Raw genomic sequence first — 19,662 nt, forward strand, 5'->3', positions numbered from 1 at the left:
ATATTGAACCTCCAAGAGAAAGTTTAAAGGACCCTTTATATCGCCAACAAAAAAGATATAGCTGCGCAAAAAAATGAAAATGAAAACTCTTTGTAGTTAAAAAAAAAAACAAAGATAAATCGAGATAAGCTCAAGAGGAATGGTATGTCCAAGATTCCATTTCAGACGGGATTCTGGTCTGGGATGTTTTAACTTAAAATTGAACTTAGAACATTAACAATCTTTAGGTGTTACCAATTTAAACCGGTAGAGAGAAACTTCAAGTGTACACAAAGACAGAAATAGTATGACTAGATAGCAAATGGAGGAAGCCAGTAAGGGGCGGTCAGAGCGCTTGGTGCACCTTTGGGAGCTTTATAATGATGTGCCTCTCCGGTAGTGAGATCGTAAAAACCAAAGCCACGTCCCATATAATAGACGCAGTTAGGCTTGAGGCCGAGGCAGGAGCTAGCCGGGATACAGAAAGCCTCGTTGCTTGCAAGGAAAATGCACATGTCTCCAATGTCCTCGGTGTAACACATAATTTTTCCTTCCGTCGTCTCCTCTTCTCTAAAAACCATCAACCCCTTTGTTTTGTGGTAGATTCCTTTTAAATTTGACGAAAAGAAGCCAAGCGCATACCTGCACGTAGGAAAGCACACGCTTATTCTCAGTATTTTCAATGAATTTACTTTACTTGTATAACTATGAGTGTATATATAGATAGAATACCATTTGACTAGGAAACGGTCACCACCAGAAGGTGACTCCACAAGGTATTCCGTCCTGGAACATGAACTCAAAAGCTCCCACTCGGACTGATCCAACACTGGATGGTCTCGATAGAACAACTCATGGAGCCCAGGGGAGTCATCTGATTTGAAGTGGAGGTCATAGGAGAACAAGTAGTTGCCTCCAGGGGCAGGTAAGTAAAATTTTTGGTCTCTTTTGGAATACATGAGACTTGAGTTGTGTCCAAACAGTTGAAAGGGGTTACAATGTTAGTCCACTCAAGGTCACAACCGGGTCTGCACAGACTCAGCTGGATACCCGAAAACTTGATAGCCACTACACAGTCTTCCTCACCAAGAGGAGAAGAGGAGGACATGGCTACGTTAAAAACTTTTTCGGTTTGGCCAGTGGGCAGAGCCGTAAGCCTAGGCAGAGGAATCATGACAGGGTTTGTTTTGGATGCCAAAGGATTGAAAATGTCGCTGATACGTACGGAACGATCAGTCCGGTCACAGAAAAATCCCCATCCATGGGAAGCTCCCATCATTTCTTCATCCATGAGCTCTTCGGGAATTGTTTTGTCCGGGACCGTGACTATCTCTTCCTTGGTCGGGTCAAACAAAAGAACATCTCCAATTTTGCAGCCGGCCGGCAAAATTTTCTTAACCCTAGTGCCAAGTGTCAAATAAGGGCTGGTTGAAAACAAACGAATGCTCTTCTGTATCTGCCAAGTAATTCGGACATCAGAATGGGATTGTAATGCAAACACTCTTATCTAACTATGATTTAAACCCAATCATCTCCACCCTCCGATTATCTTCTTGATGTCACTACTTACAGACAAACCCAAATTTGTTCCCTACAAAGCCTTTTAAAACAAAACCTAACTAATACATAACGAATACAATAGAGAGAATGCAAGAGAAGTTTACATACAAGCACATCGTTCCGGGGAGAGAGTTTGGAGAGACCAAAGAGAAATTGAGACATTAGAAATTATGTTTCAAGAGACCACAAAACAGAGTTTTTTTTTTTTAAAAGGCTAATAATGTTTTGATGAATTAGAAATTGAGTATCTCAAATTCTCGATACCCAATATCAACAAATAAATCAAAGCAAACCAAGGCTTGGTTGTTGGTTTACATAGCATTCTTCCTCTTTCCTTTTTTGGTTAAAACAGACTAATCGAATCCTCCAATTTTCTATATTTTTTCTTCACTTTCTATATTTAATTTATTACGCAATATTCAGTCTATCGTGGACCACTGGTAAAACCTACGATAAATTTGTTGACAAGGAAACAAGTATACCAAAATAAAAGAAAAAACAAGTATACAATATAATTCACGTGACTTAAAAACTAACCACACAATTCATACATTGCTTAGGTTGTTCGACAAAAACTTTTTTACACGTACAGAAACTCATTGATTAATAAATATAATCCACATAGATAAACCAAGTGAACCACATTAGACAAGCGAGCCCGACCCCGATAAGATTGGTAAGCGTTGATGCTAGACGCCTACACGTCTTGTTATTAATGTTTCGACTCTGAGCTTCATGTTTTTTTTCCCCAAAATGTCTTTTTCTCTCTTGTTCACTACTCCTAGTTTCCCCATTCTTTATGCAGTATATATATATATATATATATATATTTTTTTTTTTTTTTATTCTTTAAAGAGTAACTTGAATATTTAAAAACACTGAGAGAAATGAAACAAGCAAACAAATTATGGGATTTAAAATTTAAAGAAAAGTGTAAGAAACTAAAAAGGAAAATTGTTTTGAGTTCGCCGTGTCGCGTAGCCGTGGTCACCGCTTCATGCTCCACCTCATCTTGAAGGCAAGAACACACTTCCTAGACAAAAACATATTAGAAAGAGAAAAAAAAAAACAAGAATATATAACTTAGCATAATAGATATTAAATTAGAAAACAGTCTCACAATAAGTTAACAAAGCAGAAAAAAAAAGTCACACAACAAACCGATCGAAGAGAGTCAAACGACATAGTTTATTACATAACATAATACTTAATACAGTAGCTAGTTTTCTATTTTTTGGTTGACTTGGAGCTGCTGGCTCCACCTCCGCCATCCTGAGGCATCTGCACAGTGTAGACCGTCTCCGAAGTCATATTCTGGGAGACGTCAGTAGGAGTCCTCACGATGATATACTCCAAGAGAGCACTCTTCTTCACGATGACTATGTATGTTGTTTGTGTTTGAGTTTAGGTTTAGATTTTAGATATCTAGAAGAGGTTTTATATAGGTAATGAGACGAGAAAGAGGAAGATGTATAATAAATTTTCATGGGAGAAAGAGGATGATAATTCATTTTCAGTTTCCTCTATTGTTCACTGAAATGCAAAACAAGCAGAGAGGGCACAGATTCTATAAGGGTTGAGTAATGGAATCTTGGGTTAAAAGCCGAGAAAGAGATGTCTCTGCATGAAGAAGAAGATGGTGTCGATGGGGAGATAGAGAAAGATATGAACTGTAATGCACTATGACTATAACAGTGGAGATTGTGACCCCACATCACATGTGCTATCATAAATTAACTGAGTAATACACTAATATGTGTTAGCCTGTTAGGTATATAATAGTAAAATCCTCAAGTCATTATATGAGAACCACGTTATCAAAACCGTAAATGTAAACTAAGGAATATGATCAAAACAAACTTTAAGAAAAAATAAAAAAAATTGGACTATAATAACCGAGTACATTATGTGGACGCATTGATAGAAGAAAGAGGAAGATGTCTAATAGTAATAACTATAAGGTTGAGTTAAGTTATTACTTTTTTGGTTAAAACTTAAAAGCCAAGAAGAGATGTCTGCCTCTGGCTCTGGCATAGTGCATAATGGTTGGTGTTGATGGGGAGAAAGAGAAGAAGTGAACTTGTAAATGTAAAAATCCTCAAATAAATAAAACGGACCCACATTCTCTGTAAATGTAATTTAAGGACTATGATCAAGACAAAGTTATACACTTTAACCAAAATAAAATAAAATCTTTATTATTATGCTTTATTTCTAATGCATCAAATGTTTTATTTTTCTAAATAAATATATTGTATAATAATATAAATGCTGTAACGTTTTTGAAAATATCTGATTCTTTTTACTTTGCTTTATAAGGGAGGTCTAAGTAGGGTGCCAAACACAAAAAGATCTAAACATTAAATCAAAATTGCCAAAAAAAACAATAGACTTGATCCAAATTTGGATATTTAGACATTTATTTGGATCATAAAGACTGCAACAACTCAGTGGTTCATTGGATTCCTTCTTGTTTCCTAAATTAAACTTGTTATGTTTGTGATCAAGTAAATGCTTGTGTTGTGTTGTGTGTTTTATTGAGTTTATTGCTTGTGTACATTTCGAGTTTTTTTAGAGTGTATGTCAAGTTATTCAAGAATACACATTTTTCAAAATTTGAAATTTTAGATCCTCAATTTTTAGATCCACCATTGGGCTGTCTCAAAACTAATAAACACTGAAAGTGTCTAAATTTTTGATTTTCCAATATTAAAATTATAAATTATGTTTGGATCCAACCATTAAGGATGGTCTAAGCGTCTAAATACATTTAGGACTAATTCTAGTCATAATTATTTCTAAATATCTTGGACCTTTCTATTTGGCAAGGCTGAGTGGTTTTTTTTCTGTCAAAAGGTTTTGATTTTTGTAATAGAAAATTACAATAGGGCCGAAAGCCCAACAAGAAAACAAAACGAAAAGAGATGGCCCAATCACAATACGGGCTCGCCTGAAACCTAATCGGAAGAACAACGGAGGTAGAAAATGGCTAAACGCCCATCGATCGAACACGCTTGCTTGGAGAGTCTCAAAAAGGTGATTCAATCAAACATGTTTTGTAATTGACCATTATTCAAAAAACATATTTATCTAGATGGAGTAAATTTTATGTTTTAATTGAATTTGATATTACAAAGTGACAGTATTAGCAAATAACACTCCGCCACTTCTAGACACCAACTCTTTTGTCCTTTATTTACTTTACTTTTACCTCCTCTGCTTCACACAAGTTTTGAATAAGAGATTCTCCACAAATATCCTCCACAAAAGCCTCCATGTTCTTATCCGAAGATCCTCCTTCTCTACCCGCTTCCATCGCTAAACGCTTCCATTTCTTTGCGTTTTCCCTCAACTCCACCGACTTCTCCTCCATCACGGCTTCCAAACACCTCCTGATCTCTCCTCTCTCCACCAAACCATCCTTGTTCTCTCTTACCCTCACACCAGTCTTCCAACTTTCTTCCAGTAGCTTCGCGTTCGTCGGTTGATCCGACCACATCGGAAACGCCACAACCGGAACGCCAAGAACCAAACTCTCCAGCGTCGAGCTCCACCCACAATGAGTCACAAAACAACCTACGGCTCGGTGACTTAAAACCTCTATCTGCGAACACCACGACACAATCATCCCAACCTCTTCAAGCTCGTGTCTGAATCCAGCTATCTTCTCAATCTCTGTCTCTTCTTCTCCTTCTGTTTTCGTTTCTCTGTTGGATTTATCAGTTATAACCCACAAAAACGGTCGTTTCCCTTCTATGAGTGCTCTCGCTAGTTCCTCTATCTGTTTCTTGGACAACTCAACCATTGTTCCAAAGGAAACGTAAATAACAGAGGACTCTGTTTTCGAGTCTAGCCAAAGTGTATAACTACTACTTTGATCTTTAACTGATTTGTTGGTGCTTCCTGAGAAAATCTCCGTGGGAAGTAAAGGACCAACCGCCACCATATCGATATTCGGGAAAGCCGTTAAGGCCTCTGGTTCCAGCGAATCGAAAGTGTTGATGAGAATTTTCGGTTTGGTTTCTTTTATGAGAAACTCCATCATTTCTTGAAACGCATCGTATGCGCCTTTGTTTGTGTTGGAAGGTGTGAGGAAAGATGGAAGATCTCTGATTTCCAGAGAAGACAGATTAGGTAACTCGAAAACGGACTTGTTTCCCATGAAATGAGTGTAATAGATGTTGAAAACCAAAGCCGGTTGGATCCAGAGAAGAGCGGAGGGAAGTTGAAATCTACGTGCTACTTTTGGAGCCCAATTGAGAAGAATCGTGTAGATCAAGCAAGTCACGGGAGAGTCACCATTCTTAGTAGCTTCGATGAAATCCGATAGTGCCTTATCGCCGTTAACCTTGAGATTCACCGACCTTTTCTGACGGTCTTCGTAGGTGGAAATGCCTCCATCGTCGAAACCGTCGGAGAAAGTAAGGAAAGAGAGATTTTCGACTTTGTTGTGGTTTGCGATCATGGAGTTGTGGAAGACGGAGACACAAGTGACGAAAGTGACACGTGCGCCGGTTCTTTTGATGAGCCGACGAGCAAAACGGAGAGATGGGTTCACGTGACCTTGCGCCGGAAACGTTACCAGTAGAAAATGCGGTGGCGCCATTTTTTTTCTACTTGTCTTAGCTCCACTGAAGTGAGTATCAATACAAGAATCTGTGTCTCTCCTTGTGGATATATCTGTGCTTTCATATGTATATATATACATATATATAAATATAGATGAGGAATTGGATTTTGATGTCTGCACATGCATGCGTATTCATCAAACATACGCAAAATTGTACCACATAACTTGTGACGTCTGCGATGACGCTCACTAGATAAACGCTTCATCGTATAAATCCAAACTTGCGGTTGTTTTTTGCAGATTTGATGTTTACATATCAATGAACATACAAACAAAAACAACATATAGACAATTTCATTTCAGTCATATAAAATAAGAGTGAAAAAGAAACAGAGTAATTGCTTTTATTTGAGTTTTATAACTTTTATGATTACCAACTTTCTTTTAGTACTGTAGTTTTTATTTGGAAGAGGAAAAAAAAACAGTATTGCACTATACAAATGTAGAAATAACTAGCAACAGGTAATTGAGACCATTATCAACAATGAATGATTGATTAGTCCTGTCTTTATCATGACCTATGTGGAAAAGTTCAAGTGATATACATTTTCTTTTTGACTTTTAGAATGGAGAACCAATGTTTTCGTCTTCCATATGAAAAAGATACGTCTCATGCACTTTCTATTATAATGGACGCGAACTTATGGAAATGGAAAATAATTAACATATATCTATGAAAGTTACAGGAACTTTCTAACTATAGATTACTTGGGAAGGAAACAATAACAGATAACCATTAAATCTACACATACGCCATTTACATGTGTACATGTCACTCCTTGTTTTTTGAAGACCGGTCTTTTCTTTGACCACCAAGAATACGAGAGATTTGTAGACCTCTACTAAAGGCTTGGTTAAAGAGCATTCTTGTCTGGAACTCAGACACAAAAGGAAACCAGGCCAAAAACGCAACTGGTGTGAACAGAAGCAAGCCCATCACGATCTCGTAGCCTCGAGCTAGCGTCCTAACTGATGACCATATCCCTAGCTGTTGGATCAGAGGCTTACACGCTTGTGCAATCTGACGTGGAGGACAAAACAAAGCAACTGTCACAAAAACCAGACAAAACTGGTATCTTAGATACAAATAGAGGAGTTTGATGGAGGAGAAAGACTTACGAGAAGCATTCCCCATCCAGTTGGCATGAAGGCAAGCATGCAGATGAATAAGTCTTTGATTGTTATCAGAGGAAGTGCGAGGAAAGTTATGAGAATTGCCACAAATGTGAGGAACACAAGACCCTTTATGATTCTGAATAGAAGCTGGAAATTCGTGCTGAATCTTCGCCTTCCAACGCCCAAACCCTGCAATGATCGTTACATAGAAGAAAGCAACACAATGTTAAGATTTGGCAAGAAATTGAAATGTGAATGTGCTTAAAGATTCATACCTTCACAATCAGTAGAATGAATAAGATCACAAACCATGACGCTCCATAAACCTGAAAACAGAGTCATTATCGTTCAATAATCAAGAGTTTCACCATTCACAGGGAAGTAGTTATAAGGTTAGCTTACCCAAAAGCTCTGATTTTTTCCTTTGAAGGTACTGAGATGATACACAAGTCCATATTGAAAGATGAAGAAGCGCAAGGCCAAAAAGATCTCAAGGGTGATACCACGAACCCCTGAATGTCTAAGATGTTCTAACTCTTTCTCCCACCAAGATTCCCAACTCTTCTCAGGAGGGACACCAATTCCTCCTCGGTTATAAATCCATTTGTTCCAGTCTGTCCAGTCATCAACAATCTTTTGCCACTCAAAACCAGACGGATTGAAAAGGAAAGGAGCAAAGAGCCATGTCACCACCATGAACCATATCGAAACAGTGATCAGAATATAAGTAACCACACCCCTATATGATTGACCAAAGATCTGATATACCAGTAGAAGAATCATAAGTTCAATGCCCTTCACAAAGTGACTACGGGAATAGAACCTATAGTTCTCAGCAAATTTCGCGTGGAAGACCACAAACCCTCGACCAGTTCCTCTATACTCTGCGCCTCCATGAAACAATGTCCTTCCGTAGTAATGTGTTTTTGTCCCGAGCTGAAACGTGAAAAAGACGGAAGCAAGTTGTAACTGCATCAGCACAAACTCAATCAATGCATTGTGGAACCCCCTCTCAAGTCCAATCTCCATCATCATAGGCAAAGCCATTAAAAAACCAATCTGCACAAATGATTGAGAAGCAAGAGCTGCCTCAAGAGGCTTATTGTTACGGAAAGCTCGTTGGCTACTCAATCCTTCTTCAAGCCCACTAAGTACTAGATATAACCGTCCATAAAGAAACACATACACCGTAAGCACGGTTAACTGTCAAAACACACAGATAATGGCTTCAGTCTTGAGAAAGAAAAACAAACCTGCCATGTATATATCTAGTGATTGAGAGATAAAAAGGGAGAATCTCAACCTACCATGGTACTGAAGTAGAACCCAATTGTGGTGAAATAACAAGACAGCATCCGGAAGAAATCAAATCGGTGTCCTAGCCTATAAAGGTCGCGACTCAAAGTTTGCTCGCCATTTCCATTGGCGATTTTTGCCTCAAACATTGAGATCTGGTTGAGGCCCACATCTCTCCCTTTACCAACTTGTATATATTCATGATGAGTCACATTTCCTTCACGCAGAGTAGAATTAAAACCTGAAACCAGTAAAAAGGTATGAGAAAAAATGTAAAAAATGAAGTAGATCATATGTGTACCACCAAAGAATATGAGATCAAGCTAGTGCCTGCAAATATGTCTTCACTAAGATTGATGACTTTAGAAGCTTTGCAGATACCACCTCTGGTAAGGTGAAACAGACGATCAAAAATATCTGGATGTCCGTAATGGAATCGTACTCTGGAGCAGCAACAGAAAGAGCACATCAATTTTGACAACTACAATACCCTGACAAGATTTCAGAACAGGGAAGAAACTTACTTCAAGGGACTAGCTAGCACTCTTTGCCCAATCGTTACAAAACTGTTCTCTTGATTTGACATAAACCATGCAAGAGAAGACACACTTCACAAGAAACCACAAACATAGGAGATCAGTATGCACACAGAAACTAAAAATCTAGAAGACAGAAATAGGATCATTCTGTTAGTACCTTCCAGTGAAAATATGCTCTCTAAGACCAAGAATCGTAGGACATCTTACGCCTCCATGCTTTTCAAGAAACTCTTGCAGCAAGTTCCTCATTTTGAAAGCTTCCTCCATGTAGTTGTCCTAAGGTCAAATATTTAGAGGTTAAGAGTCTCCTGCGGTGATTATTCTTTGAACAATTTTAAGCATATTATATGTGATTCATTAGCGACACATGTTAGACAAAAGAAAACTACGCATCGCACCTGATTCATGTCTATCGTCTGCAACCCTTCTCCACGGGTAAATATGATAGCATGGTTCTGATTTTCCGGCTTTCCCTCTCCTAGTATAGCTGGTCCCGGAAGCTTAATCCGATAAATGAGCTGACAGAAAATAAATATAACTCAGTCTCTCTTGAACAGCAGCATCTATATCCTCTGACCTCACTGCATAGGATTAAACTCATCCTCGTATTTTGGGAAAAAAAGGAGCACCAAAATGTTAAGTATTTTACTTAGTTTTCTCAACTTATACCTGATCTAGTGTTTGAACAGATTCAGAAGAATCCATTGGTTTGGTCTGTGGAGCAGCTTTTACAAGCGCTGAGTAATAAATTTTCTCCTCTGTCCCCTTATAACTTTCTTTATGTGTTTGCTCTACCTCATCGATATAGGCGACACGAATAGACGGATACCTGCCATGAGGAAATAGCAAGCTTAACTAATGAGGCTAAGAACTAAATAACAAACCAACTGGAAAGATAAAGGATGAAAGAATGAAGATATTACGTCGTCATAAGTCTCAATATGTCTTTAGCACGTTGGTCGCCAGATCTCTTATGAATACTGTATTGTTGACAAGAAACCACAAAGGTGAACTTCATATCTGCAAGTGCTTGACACTGCGCCCAAAGTGACCCTCCGCTCTTTGATGCTTCTTCACTGGTTAACTCGAGAGCCTTGTAGCCTTTTAATAATTCTAGAACAAAAACAAGGTAGTTTAAGGAATGCTTTCATACTTTTTAAGAATCGAAAAGAATCACAGAGAAGATTCTTCAAGCACCTTCATCCTTTGCCATATCAAGGAAGGCCTGAAGTTCCAAAGCCTTTCGGTAATACATCATTCCTCGCACTAGTTGAAACAGATCAGAAATCAGGCACAACAAGTTTATCAAAAGATAAATTCGTCAGGTTAGAAAAATGAAGCAGAATTCAACCGATTAAGAGAGGAGACTAAAGTCTACCAGTTTTAGTCAGAGTTTGGCCTCTGTAAGATGCCCAAAGACGAAGCTCCTCTTCCAAATCCTCTCTTGCTCTTAGTTCTTCTTCGTTGCCACATTTAACTCGTTCCAGAAAGTTTGTCCATTCATCTGATGTAAGCCATGGACTCAGCTGATAGCTCAAACAAAGTAACAGTACCATATGAAAAAATTAAAACAGATGGAAAAGTGAAACCTGGGAAGATCTTCTGCAAGTAAAAGAGTATAGAAACTCCATCTTCATTTTGCTGTTCTAAGCCAAATATGGAGAAAAGAACATCCTCTGAAAAGTATGGTGTAAGGACCCTATGAAAAAACAAAATGGAAGATGTTAAGATATAGTAAGCCTACGAGAAGATGTCCATCGTGACTGGAACCTACGAGAAGGAAAGCATGTTGCGGATCTTGGGTGCAGGAGGCATGTCCATGAATAGTGAATTTGAAAAGAAAGTAAGACGCCTTCGAGCTTCCAAGTTGGATGGAACATCCATAGCTGACTCCTTGACAGTAAGCAAAAGATGAAGCCTCTTAATCTGCAAAAGAACAAAAACAGAGGAAAGCAGACAAACCACTTAGACATCCCTCATGCCAAAGAGATCAAATGCACCACTGTGGTGGAAACAATAATGAGAGAAGAATAACTTTAAGAGGAAGAGACTTGCTTTTTCTTTCCAAGCTTCCGTTTGAGAATAAACTGGGAATCGAAGTTGACTGAAATATTTGCGCTGTTGATGAAGAGGGGTCATGACGTCATACTTGACATAAGATCCATTGTGGGCAGTCTCTAGTAAGCTATGGAATGGAGACTCTAAATCAGAGTGCTTCAAACCAAAATGATCGATCACTTAGAAGACGGCTCATAGAAATGGTCTTACCTTGGGACTTCTTCTTCCATGATGTCTCTAGTCACCAATTCTAACATGTTCAGCAAGACAATTACAATTTGATCCTTGTCCTCCTCCCTGTTTTCTAGCTGTTGCAAGTAGACCAACCTCAGTTATTTCCTTAAATTCATGCTAAACTTAGCAGAGAAATTCATCATGGTAATGCTACAGTAAGTACCAAATATTCGATTAGCCGAACGAACTGGCCATACAGATCAGGAAGAGCACTCAGGTTCAATTCTGTTATCAGCGTTTCCTTCTCAATATGTTCATCAATCTTGGAGAAAATGTCGTTTATGACCCTGTAGAAAAACATGTAAGTTAGAAAAGGGTAATGTATATATCCTGGGGTGGAACACAGGCAAGGGATTTTAAAAACTTACTGTCCTTCTCGTTCTCCGACCACCAAATAATTGATGAGATTCTTAAAAGAGGCATAGCACTCTCTAACTGCACAAGTCATGTAGCTGTCAACAGCTAATCTCTTTTTCAGTTCACGGTCTTTTCCATTGCTGTCTTTAGCCATATCCAAAGCTATTGGGATCTATGACATTTAATCATGAATATGTCAAAAAATCGAATACAAAAACGGAAAATGTAACTAGATATAAGTCACAAGATTAATTTTCACCTTACTAGCCAATAGAAAAGGTGGCCACCGGATAAGATCCAAATCAGGGTCAGACCAATATGGCACAAGCAATAGTTCCATTTCCCTGTACACAAACCAACATTAACACAGAACTCTTATTACTAATTTTGTAGCTACTTTTACAAACGTGAATAGAAAGTAGAGTAGTTATAGGTATTTGGACGAGGAAGCCGGAGAGGTGATTTTAGAGAGAGTAAAAGGAAGAGAAGATAAGAGCGGCCAAGTGCTGATTTGGGTGAGACCAACATGAACACCAGGTACAGAAAAACATGCCTGTATTTCAAGGCTAGATAGTTGATCAGAGAGTGAGTTAGATTCCTGAAAAGACCAATCTGTATACGGTGAATAGGACTTCTCACTGTTCTTTTGAAACCAATGGTAATGTGATGAGACCCCAAATATAGTTCTTAACTTAGATTGGCTCTAACCCTCTGATAGAACACTCAGATGCTTGAATCAAAAAGTTCTAATGGTTTCATCACATACTTTACCATTGGTTTTGCAAGAACAGCCAATAAGTACTACTAACCTTAAAATGATTAATATTTTCATGAATCTAATTCCTTCTCTCATCAAATATATAAGTTTGTAACACAGGAAAGTTTATAATGTAACTGGTGTTCATGTTCCTCACCTTCTACGGCATGATGGTTGTCGGTGTCACTCAAATCAACATTTGGTCGCTGTTATCTCCTCTTACTCCCTCTGAAATCTCCTCTTTGGCTTTCTCATTTAAGAACCTGTAACTACTCTTCTTTCTATAAAAGTTTGAAAAAGGACCTAGCTCTCATTTTCAGAGAGGGATAAGGATGAAAGATTCAAAGCCAGGGCAAACCTATCACTAATCAAGTCCTCTTCTCGGAAACTACTGATTATTTTGTTCCACATCTGAGCAAACCGCGCTGCTTCCTTGTCTTTACTAGATGGGAGCTGGATTTACAAAAAAGAGCAGAACAGAACCTTGAATAGAGTTCTAATAAAGAAAAAGGATAGTGGAAATAGCTCTTTAGCTTAAACAGGAGTAACCAGACCTGATCAAACTTGCGAGAGAAGGTCGCCCTAAATCTCTTTTTCTTTGTATCATCGCTGTTATCTTGTGGTACCAAGCAATCATTAAAGGCCCCTGGTATGGACTGAAATCTCGACCTCAACATTCCAAGTGTTCGGATCTGAAGTGAAACAAAGTTCTTTTAAGAAACTATCCACTTGGAAACTAAAGAAGTGAGTGTATGCCACTCCGTAATGTAAAAGTAATCATATTTGCTTCTGATGGAAAAGGAAGACAACAATAAACCTCTCCAAGACGGCGGAAAGCTCCATTTAAACCTCCGACCAGAGTTGAAACTATAGCATACCATATTTGAGTGTCCATGAAATAAACCTGCATATAGAAATTAGCATACCACAGGGGAAACCATAAAAACAAAGGAAGATATGGAAATGAACAGTATGTGCAAACTCACGAGAATAACTGGTGACCAGAGCGCGATGACGACTCCTAAATTATTCTTGGCTGCAAAAACCAAAGAAACAATGGCAGAGTTATTTAATAAAACAGCAGAATGCAATAAGCAAAACCTGAAATTATGTTATCCATTACCGTGAGGGAAAAACTCATGCCAGCTGTAGACGGATATATGGATTCGCATTATATCTTTGGTTGGACCAACAAGGGGCTTAATCTGCATCGAAGATGGAAAGTATGAGAACTTTACATTCATAAAACTGATATGAGTATCATTAAAATCTTAGTGGAGAAAACGTTTGCAACTTCCAAGTAAAAAGTTTCTTGCATATTGCTCATGCTAGACTTGTGTAATTAGGAATACAAGTAAATGTGATACCTCAGCGTAATAACTGAATGCCAGCTTTGAAATCAGCAGAACGATCCAAAACATTGTGTACCTAGAAGTCATTTTGTGCATCATCGTTAAGCAGTGCTGAAAAAAACAACCTACATTCGAACCTATAAGTTTTAGGGTCCTTACTTGAAAAGTGACAAAGCGCTCTCATGCATACCCCTTCCTATATACAGACGAGGCTGTATCACAAAGAACCATGATAAGACCATCTTTTCACTTTAACATTCATGGACTAGCATTTTTCAAGATATAAGCACATGAATAAACTACCTGAGACCACCACATCATCAGCATCATTATCTTATAGTCAGACCTTTCAAGATAGCGCCGAATGAATGGAAACAAAAACAGCAACGCAGAAAGCATGTTCGGGGATAAGTAGATAAGAATTGCCACTATGAAAAGAGAAGGTGAATTATGGCTGTGTCCCCCAAACCAATTCTTTATGGTCTGAGAAAAACCGGAGGCGTTTTTCCAGCTGTACGCATAAGTAACTGCCATGACTACAACCCATACTGCAGCCGCACCTACCTTCATGACGTATCTGAGTTTCACATAGAGTGACATACTATGTCTTGCCTTCCAGCTGAGGGCTATGTCAAGGACAGCTGAAATATTATGACAAACAGTCAGAAAATGTAAGGAAAATTGTCATGAAACCAGAAGATCGCAAAGGTCAAACCAATAATTGGTAGGAAAACATCATATTCAAGAGGACACTAAATCAACTATTGCCCACTCATAACGGAGGATGCTAAACAGCTATACTATGCATCATTACCTTGTGCAAGCTTTAGTATAGCTGCTGTAATGAAGACGCTCAAAACCTTTAGGAAGACATCACCCTGAAAAATGGCGCTTAACTCTCCGGATCCATTCCATGCAATAACAATCATTGCCTAAAGAAGAATAATACATTAAATAACAAAAAGGAAATACAAATTTGAAAGACAAATGTACTAACTAAAAGATATTGGTACCTGCAAACACAGGATATAAAAGCTCCACAATCTATCAAAACTTCTAAATATATGCCAGAACGAGCGTATCTCCACAAAATTGACTTTGCCCATCCACCGATCTCCACTGTTTGATTTTATCTGCAGCATTATGAACATGAATCAAGAAATTAAAGATACAGAAAACTTGAGGCAAATGACATAAAAAGAAAATGTACAGGTTAAAATAACTCTATAAGACAGGAGGATCAGTCTAACCTGATACAGCGAGATTTATAATGAACATGATAAGATTACAAGTTTATAATCCATAAGACTAATTAATGCAAGATTTGCTAACATAAGCAGAAAACTTCTTATACGGCCCATTATTTTGTCTCTATTACTCATACCTCACTTCTCTCAAGTCGAAGTTCTTCAGCTGTCTGACAAAAGAAATCAGCATCAGCCCGCATTGGCCACCCTAAGCGAAAACATCGAATTGACCTGCAAAATTGCAGGGACAAGGAATTTAGACCACCCAGAATTCCGAAGGATAGAGTGACATTCCAAAAAGGTTATAAGATGATCATCTGCATTTACCAAAAATATTCATTCAAGTCATCATAGTTTCTCCACACAGAATGCTTTGACTTTCCTCCTCTACTTCTCTTTGCTTCCTGTAATGCACAAAAAACTAGATTGAGAAAAAATAATAGGCACGAGAAGAAAAGATGTCCACGACTAGAATAACTGAAGCAAGTAACCTTTGATATTGTCTGGTATATAGGAGTCACAACTTTCTGCAGGAAAGCTTCATCTTCACCACCATACGCTGGCTTTACATGCTCCCCTGTCATGGGACTAACACTACCGGCCAACATACCATAAAGCTCGAAAGCCATCTGACAGATACGGAAAATCATAATCAAACTTATACAGCTAGGAAAATGTTATTCTTCACAGAGATATAATCAGAAATCGCACTGACTAAAGTGAATCCATACATGGTGATATATATAACAGAGGCATTCTGGCATGAATCTCAGGTTTGCAGCTTCTCCCCATATTAATAGATAAAGTCCCATGTAGAGCAGTTTACGCTGCTGTACCTCTTGCTGAATAGTAGGCAACCTTCAAATGCCAACAAGAGGATAAGTAGACAGGAAGTATGAGGCATTTAGTATCATGCATAAGAACTCAAATCTTTCTTTTATTTTGGTTAAGATACAAAAAAAATATGAAAACTCTTTGAGGCATTACAATAAAGAGCCCTCACCAAAGGCTGCTTTTCCGACCCAAGTATTTGCACCACTTTTTGTAGTTTCTGAAAAGTTTCTTCATCACTATGGTCAAGGCACGATCATCCAACTAGAGAAGATATTGTACACAATCCCTTAGCACAAGTACAACTGCCTAGGCAGAGAGAGAAAAAAGAAAGAAATCATCACATTCAAGTCCAACAAAATACATACCTTTGGTTGTTGGTCAGGTTTTGGAAATTGTCGGATGTGGACATTAGCAAGTAACAAGATCAAGTGCTCTCTTTGATTCAAAACATTATCTTTCTGAAATTCAAAGGTTGAATAACATTCAGTACAGACAAAAACTCTTTAAGTCAAATAATCAAAACAGGATATTTGCTACATCACCTGAAAACCAAACATAGACTGAAGCCAGTCTAGAATGTCTTCATCGAGTTTCTTCTTGTGACCTGCTGTCCATGGTAATCCCCTTGTATTTCTAAGAGCGGCTACAGCAGCTTGTATCTACAGAACAGTATTCAAACATATTATGTGGACTGAAAGACAATAAAACAGAAAAATAGAAGACAAGCTGAGAATCTGGATAACCTCAGGCAATCTCATTATTGCCTGATTCTGACTATCAGGGTCAAGGGGAAGTATATTGTAAGGCACGTAAATCTGGGTCTTCTCTTCCACCTTATTGTGCGTTTCCAAAATCTACAGCAAAAGAGAGGATGATCAGAAACAATTTTGGTTAACTAGATCATGAGAGTTTCAAGATGTTTGGCCAAAGCATTTGTAACGACTCGCACAAGAATGAGACTATAAGATCAATATCTACTATGAGGTTCACCTCATCAGCCACTTCCACATCTTCTGTTTGATTAACAGCCTTCAAGACTTCAAAGAGAACGGCAGCAGTTTGATAGGCCTTTGTAAGTTGAGCACTAAAGGTAAAATATTGTAAATGAGTGGAAAACACAGTAAGAGGTCAAGTTGCAAGAAAAAAAACAGCACATTTGAAGGAAAACATTTAGTGAAACACAAACCGGTCAGCTTTATCCGCAGCATTCAGCAAAGCTTGGATGTATTTCTTGTAGTAGTGTTGATAGAAACTCTGCATTTCACGTGCATCACTCTTTTGCCTTCCTGCCAAAGTTGTTTCATTCTCCTGAAGAAGTAATCAGAAACGTAAACGGCATGAGTTCAACACTTAAACACAACATGTTAGTCAAATCAATAAAGTGTATACATTCATATTTACCCTTTCTAATCGTTGAAGAAGCGCGGTCTTAAACTGGCGAACACCACGACCACTTGAAGTTGGATCAAGCCTATGCGCCTTCTCAAATGCGTAGAAACGACCTGGTAATTTTGTTATTCAAAGCTAATTTAAGCTGAGAAAAGAAGTTATTTTATGATTCACAATCAAGTTAATGAAATTGTTACAACTCACATAGGTAAGCAACTCGTGGATTACTAGCTTCAACTTCATTAGCCACACGTAGAATCGGAGCAATCTCAACTAAAGAAGAGGGAACAACTTCACTATCAAGCATAGCCTCTCCGAGACTACCAACAGTCTGAGTCCGCAGAATCCGCCTCTGCGGTGGAGGCGGATCAGGTTCCCTTCTTTGAGCCATATTTTCCGACAATCAAACTCAGCTACCAAATTAAAATACTTGTTAAAACCTTGAGAGACTTGTGAACTCAAACATAAGCGATAGAGAGAGACTAGGATCCAAGATAATATCCAGAACAGTAAGATTTACTTTCACAGAGAAGCGAATTTCGGATTCATCCACAGAAAAGCAAACATCACTGTACGCGCAATAAACGCGAAAAGCTGTTTTCTTTCTATAAAGAAAGGTGAAAGATCCAACGAAGTCCCCCAAAAACCAGTAAAGTAGCCGACGATGTAAAAGCAAAAAACAGATATTTTAACTACCCAATTCGACAAGACAATCCATAGCTAAATTACTGGTCCTAGAAACAGAGAGGATTAAACTTTCGAAAGCCTTAAAACAATCTCCAATAAAAAAAAAAAAAACGAAATTGGGTTACACGACCTAGAAAACGGAGGAGCACACTCAAAAGTCAAGTCAAGTGGAAACAAATTTAAAACCTTAGGAATCGGATAAGTGAAACGCACAATCAAATAATAACCAGAATCTAACAAAATAAAAAACAGTGAAAAGAGACTCAGAGATTTAAGGATCACCTGACGACGAACAGAGGAAGATGAAGAGAAAGAGAAGCAGAGTACCCAAAATCTAAAACAGCATCGGATGCGATAGTGCTACAGTAGTATTAAAGAAAAAAGCTTGCATCTTTGTTTGGCCGCTTGAAAAGGGTCTCCGGCGACGACGGTCGAAGAGAGGAGAGAGAAAAGGCCGGAGAGGAAAGCAACGGCTACAAGACAGGCGCCAAGTTTATAGTAACACATTTCCTTTCTTGCAGCTTTTTCTGGTTAGCCAATGATAAACTGCCACGTCATCTAATAACGTATTAAATTTTAATATATAACGTCATAAATTTTTGGAAGCTGCTGGGTCGTTTTCATATGTATATGTGACAATAAATATTCGACAAGTAAATATAAAATGACTTTTGGACTCTCTTTGATAAAATACATAAAACTTTATTTAACTGAATCATAAATTATACATTTATGTAGCTTTATTACTATTGTTTAGTCATGATTAAATATTGGGAGATATGATGTCTTTTGTTCTTTTGGATTAACAATTTTGAGCAAAGCGTGTTTGCTGGACTCGAATATCATCATCATCCAAGGTAATTTTCCTTCGAACTTTCCATATTAGTGTATTAAAGTTTAGTCATCTGCTCATTGTAAAAGATGTGTGTTTGTTGAATTCAGAGATCATATCCAACTTATTTCCCCTCATCAATCCAATCGCTTCTTTTCTCACGTTAAGACAAATATAGTTATCATAGCAACTACCAAGAAAGAATTATTCTATTAAGTGTCACATCCAATTTGTCCATTAGTCAAAAACAGTGATGTGTGATATTATTCTTGCTAGTTGCACATGATTTTCCATTAAACCAAACATAGCTAAACACATATTAACTCAACTTAATCCTTATAATGCTCTTACAATATCATCGTAACAATATAATTTTGTTTGGCAATATATGAAAACGTATATATAAGCAAAAATATACTATTTGATGAGTTCCAAGTGGTTTAGATGAAAAAGCATCGAACGCTCAGTCAAAAGTAACTTTTAACTAAGCTTTTTTCTCTCAAATTTGTTCTTTCAACAAAAAATAATAAAAGTAAAACGAACCATCAAATAGATTATTGGTCAATAATTCAATTTTTGAGTCATACTAAAATTAAACAAACATGAAATTGCAAGTAGGAACTTTTTTTTCATCATGCCTTTGTTAAAGAGACAGTAGTGGACCACTCTAAACTAGAAGTATCTTATCTATTACTAGGAAAATAAACATTTACGTTTCTCACCATTCATATGTTTACATACATTATTGATCACTTATTATCACCACGTCAATTGTTTTCTTTTTTTGGGATAACT

At 37.8% G+C, this 19,662-nt stretch overlaps 3 protein-coding genes, 1 long non-coding RNA gene and 1 other non-coding gene across 12 annotated transcripts; 1 reads left to right on the forward strand and 4 right to left on the reverse strand.

The window, feature by feature from the left end:
* Positions 1–20: 20 nt before the first annotated feature.
* AT1G05550 (hypothetical protein (DUF295)) lies at positions 21–2,979 on the reverse strand. Of its 4 annotated transcripts, NM_001197983.1 has the most exons (6): positions 2,701–2,979; positions 2,531–2,572; positions 2,203–2,236; positions 937–1,435; positions 712–853; positions 21–621 (listed from the first exon to the last, which is right to left on the reverse strand). In NM_001197983.1, exons 1-6 carry the CDS (start codon positions 2,808–2,810, stop codon positions 291–293), a joined length of 1,158 nt encoding a protein of 385 aa, NP_001184912.1. In that variant the 5' UTR covers positions 2,811–2,979; the 3' UTR covers positions 21–290. The 4 variants fall into 4 exon arrangements, with proteins under 4 accessions (NP_001184912.1, NP_172046.4, NP_001154306.1 ...); NM_100434.5 differs by lacking the exons at positions 2,203–2,236; positions 2,531–2,572; positions 2,701–2,979 and adding an exon at positions 1,648–1,794 and having other exon boundaries at positions 160–621; positions 712–1,435; NM_001160834.1 differs by lacking the exons at positions 2,203–2,236; positions 2,531–2,572; positions 2,701–2,979 and adding an exon at positions 1,644–1,724 and having other exon boundaries at positions 160–621; positions 712–1,435.
* A 1,382-nt stretch (positions 2,980–4,361) lies between these two features.
* On the reverse strand, positions 4,362–6,497 carry UGT75B1 (UDP-glucosyltransferase 75B1). Of its 2 annotated transcripts, none has more exons than NM_001331554.1 (1): positions 4,362–6,497. In NM_001331554.1, the coding sequence occupies exon 1, from the start codon at positions 6,293–6,295 to the stop codon at positions 4,736–4,738; it is 1,560 nt and encodes a 519-aa protein (NP_001320882.1). In that variant the 5' UTR covers positions 6,296–6,497; the 3' UTR covers positions 4,362–4,735. The 2 variants fall into 2 exon arrangements, with proteins under 2 accessions (NP_001320882.1, NP_563742.1); NM_100435.3 differs by having other exon boundaries at positions 4,560–6,209.
* On the forward strand, positions 4,362–6,497 carry AT1G05562. The gene has a single exon (NR_138920.1). It is a non-coding gene; the product is annotated as an other RNA (long non-coding RNA).
* Positions 6,498–6,636: 139 nt separating this feature from the next.
* Positions 6,637–18,673, reverse strand: CALS1 (callose synthase 1). Of its 4 annotated transcripts, NM_001197984.1 has the most exons (44): positions 18,318–18,499; positions 17,553–17,761; positions 17,361–17,461; positions 17,146–17,267; positions 16,950–17,043; positions 16,703–16,813; positions 16,502–16,618; positions 16,325–16,417; positions 16,129–16,220; positions 15,857–15,983; positions 15,617–15,754; positions 15,453–15,529; positions 15,263–15,356; positions 14,892–15,011; positions 14,693–14,810; positions 14,348–14,519; positions 14,182–14,224; positions 14,038–14,090; positions 13,894–13,954; positions 13,650–13,731; positions 13,513–13,562; positions 13,344–13,430; positions 13,081–13,218; positions 12,885–12,979; positions 12,029–12,113; positions 11,781–11,941; positions 11,576–11,699; positions 11,389–11,486; positions 11,176–11,305; positions 10,895–11,046; positions 10,710–10,819; positions 10,499–10,624; positions 10,318–10,386; positions 10,044–10,233; positions 9,790–9,949; positions 9,519–9,638; positions 9,278–9,396; positions 9,106–9,189; positions 8,912–9,024; positions 8,593–8,822; positions 7,688–8,488; positions 7,561–7,611; positions 7,289–7,474; positions 6,768–7,190 (listed from the first exon to the last, which is right to left on the reverse strand). In NM_001197984.1, the coding sequence occupies exons 2-44, from the start codon at positions 17,737–17,739 to the stop codon at positions 6,942–6,944; spliced, it is 5,730 nt and encodes a 1,909-aa protein (NP_001184913.1). In that variant the 5' UTR covers positions 17,740–17,761; positions 18,318–18,499; the 3' UTR covers positions 6,768–6,941. The 4 variants fall into 4 exon arrangements, with proteins under 4 accessions (NP_563743.2, NP_001322482.1, NP_001322483.1 ...); NM_100436.5 differs by having other exon boundaries at positions 6,637–7,190; positions 14,182–14,519; positions 18,318–18,673; NM_001331555.1 differs by lacking the exon at positions 18,318–18,499 and adding an exon at positions 17,869–18,141 and having other exon boundaries at positions 6,637–7,190; positions 14,182–14,519.
* MIR5640 lies at positions 12,283–12,686 on the reverse strand. The gene has a single exon (NR_138707.1). It is a non-coding gene; the product is annotated as a microRNA ath-MIR5640 precursor (primary transcript).
* Positions 18,674–19,662: the final 989 nt, after the last annotated feature.

This window comes from Arabidopsis thaliana (genome assembly GCF_000001735.4).
Source record: "Arabidopsis thaliana chromosome 1 sequence".
NCBI classification, from domain to species: domain Eukaryota; kingdom Viridiplantae; phylum Streptophyta; class Magnoliopsida; order Brassicales; family Brassicaceae; genus Arabidopsis; species Arabidopsis thaliana.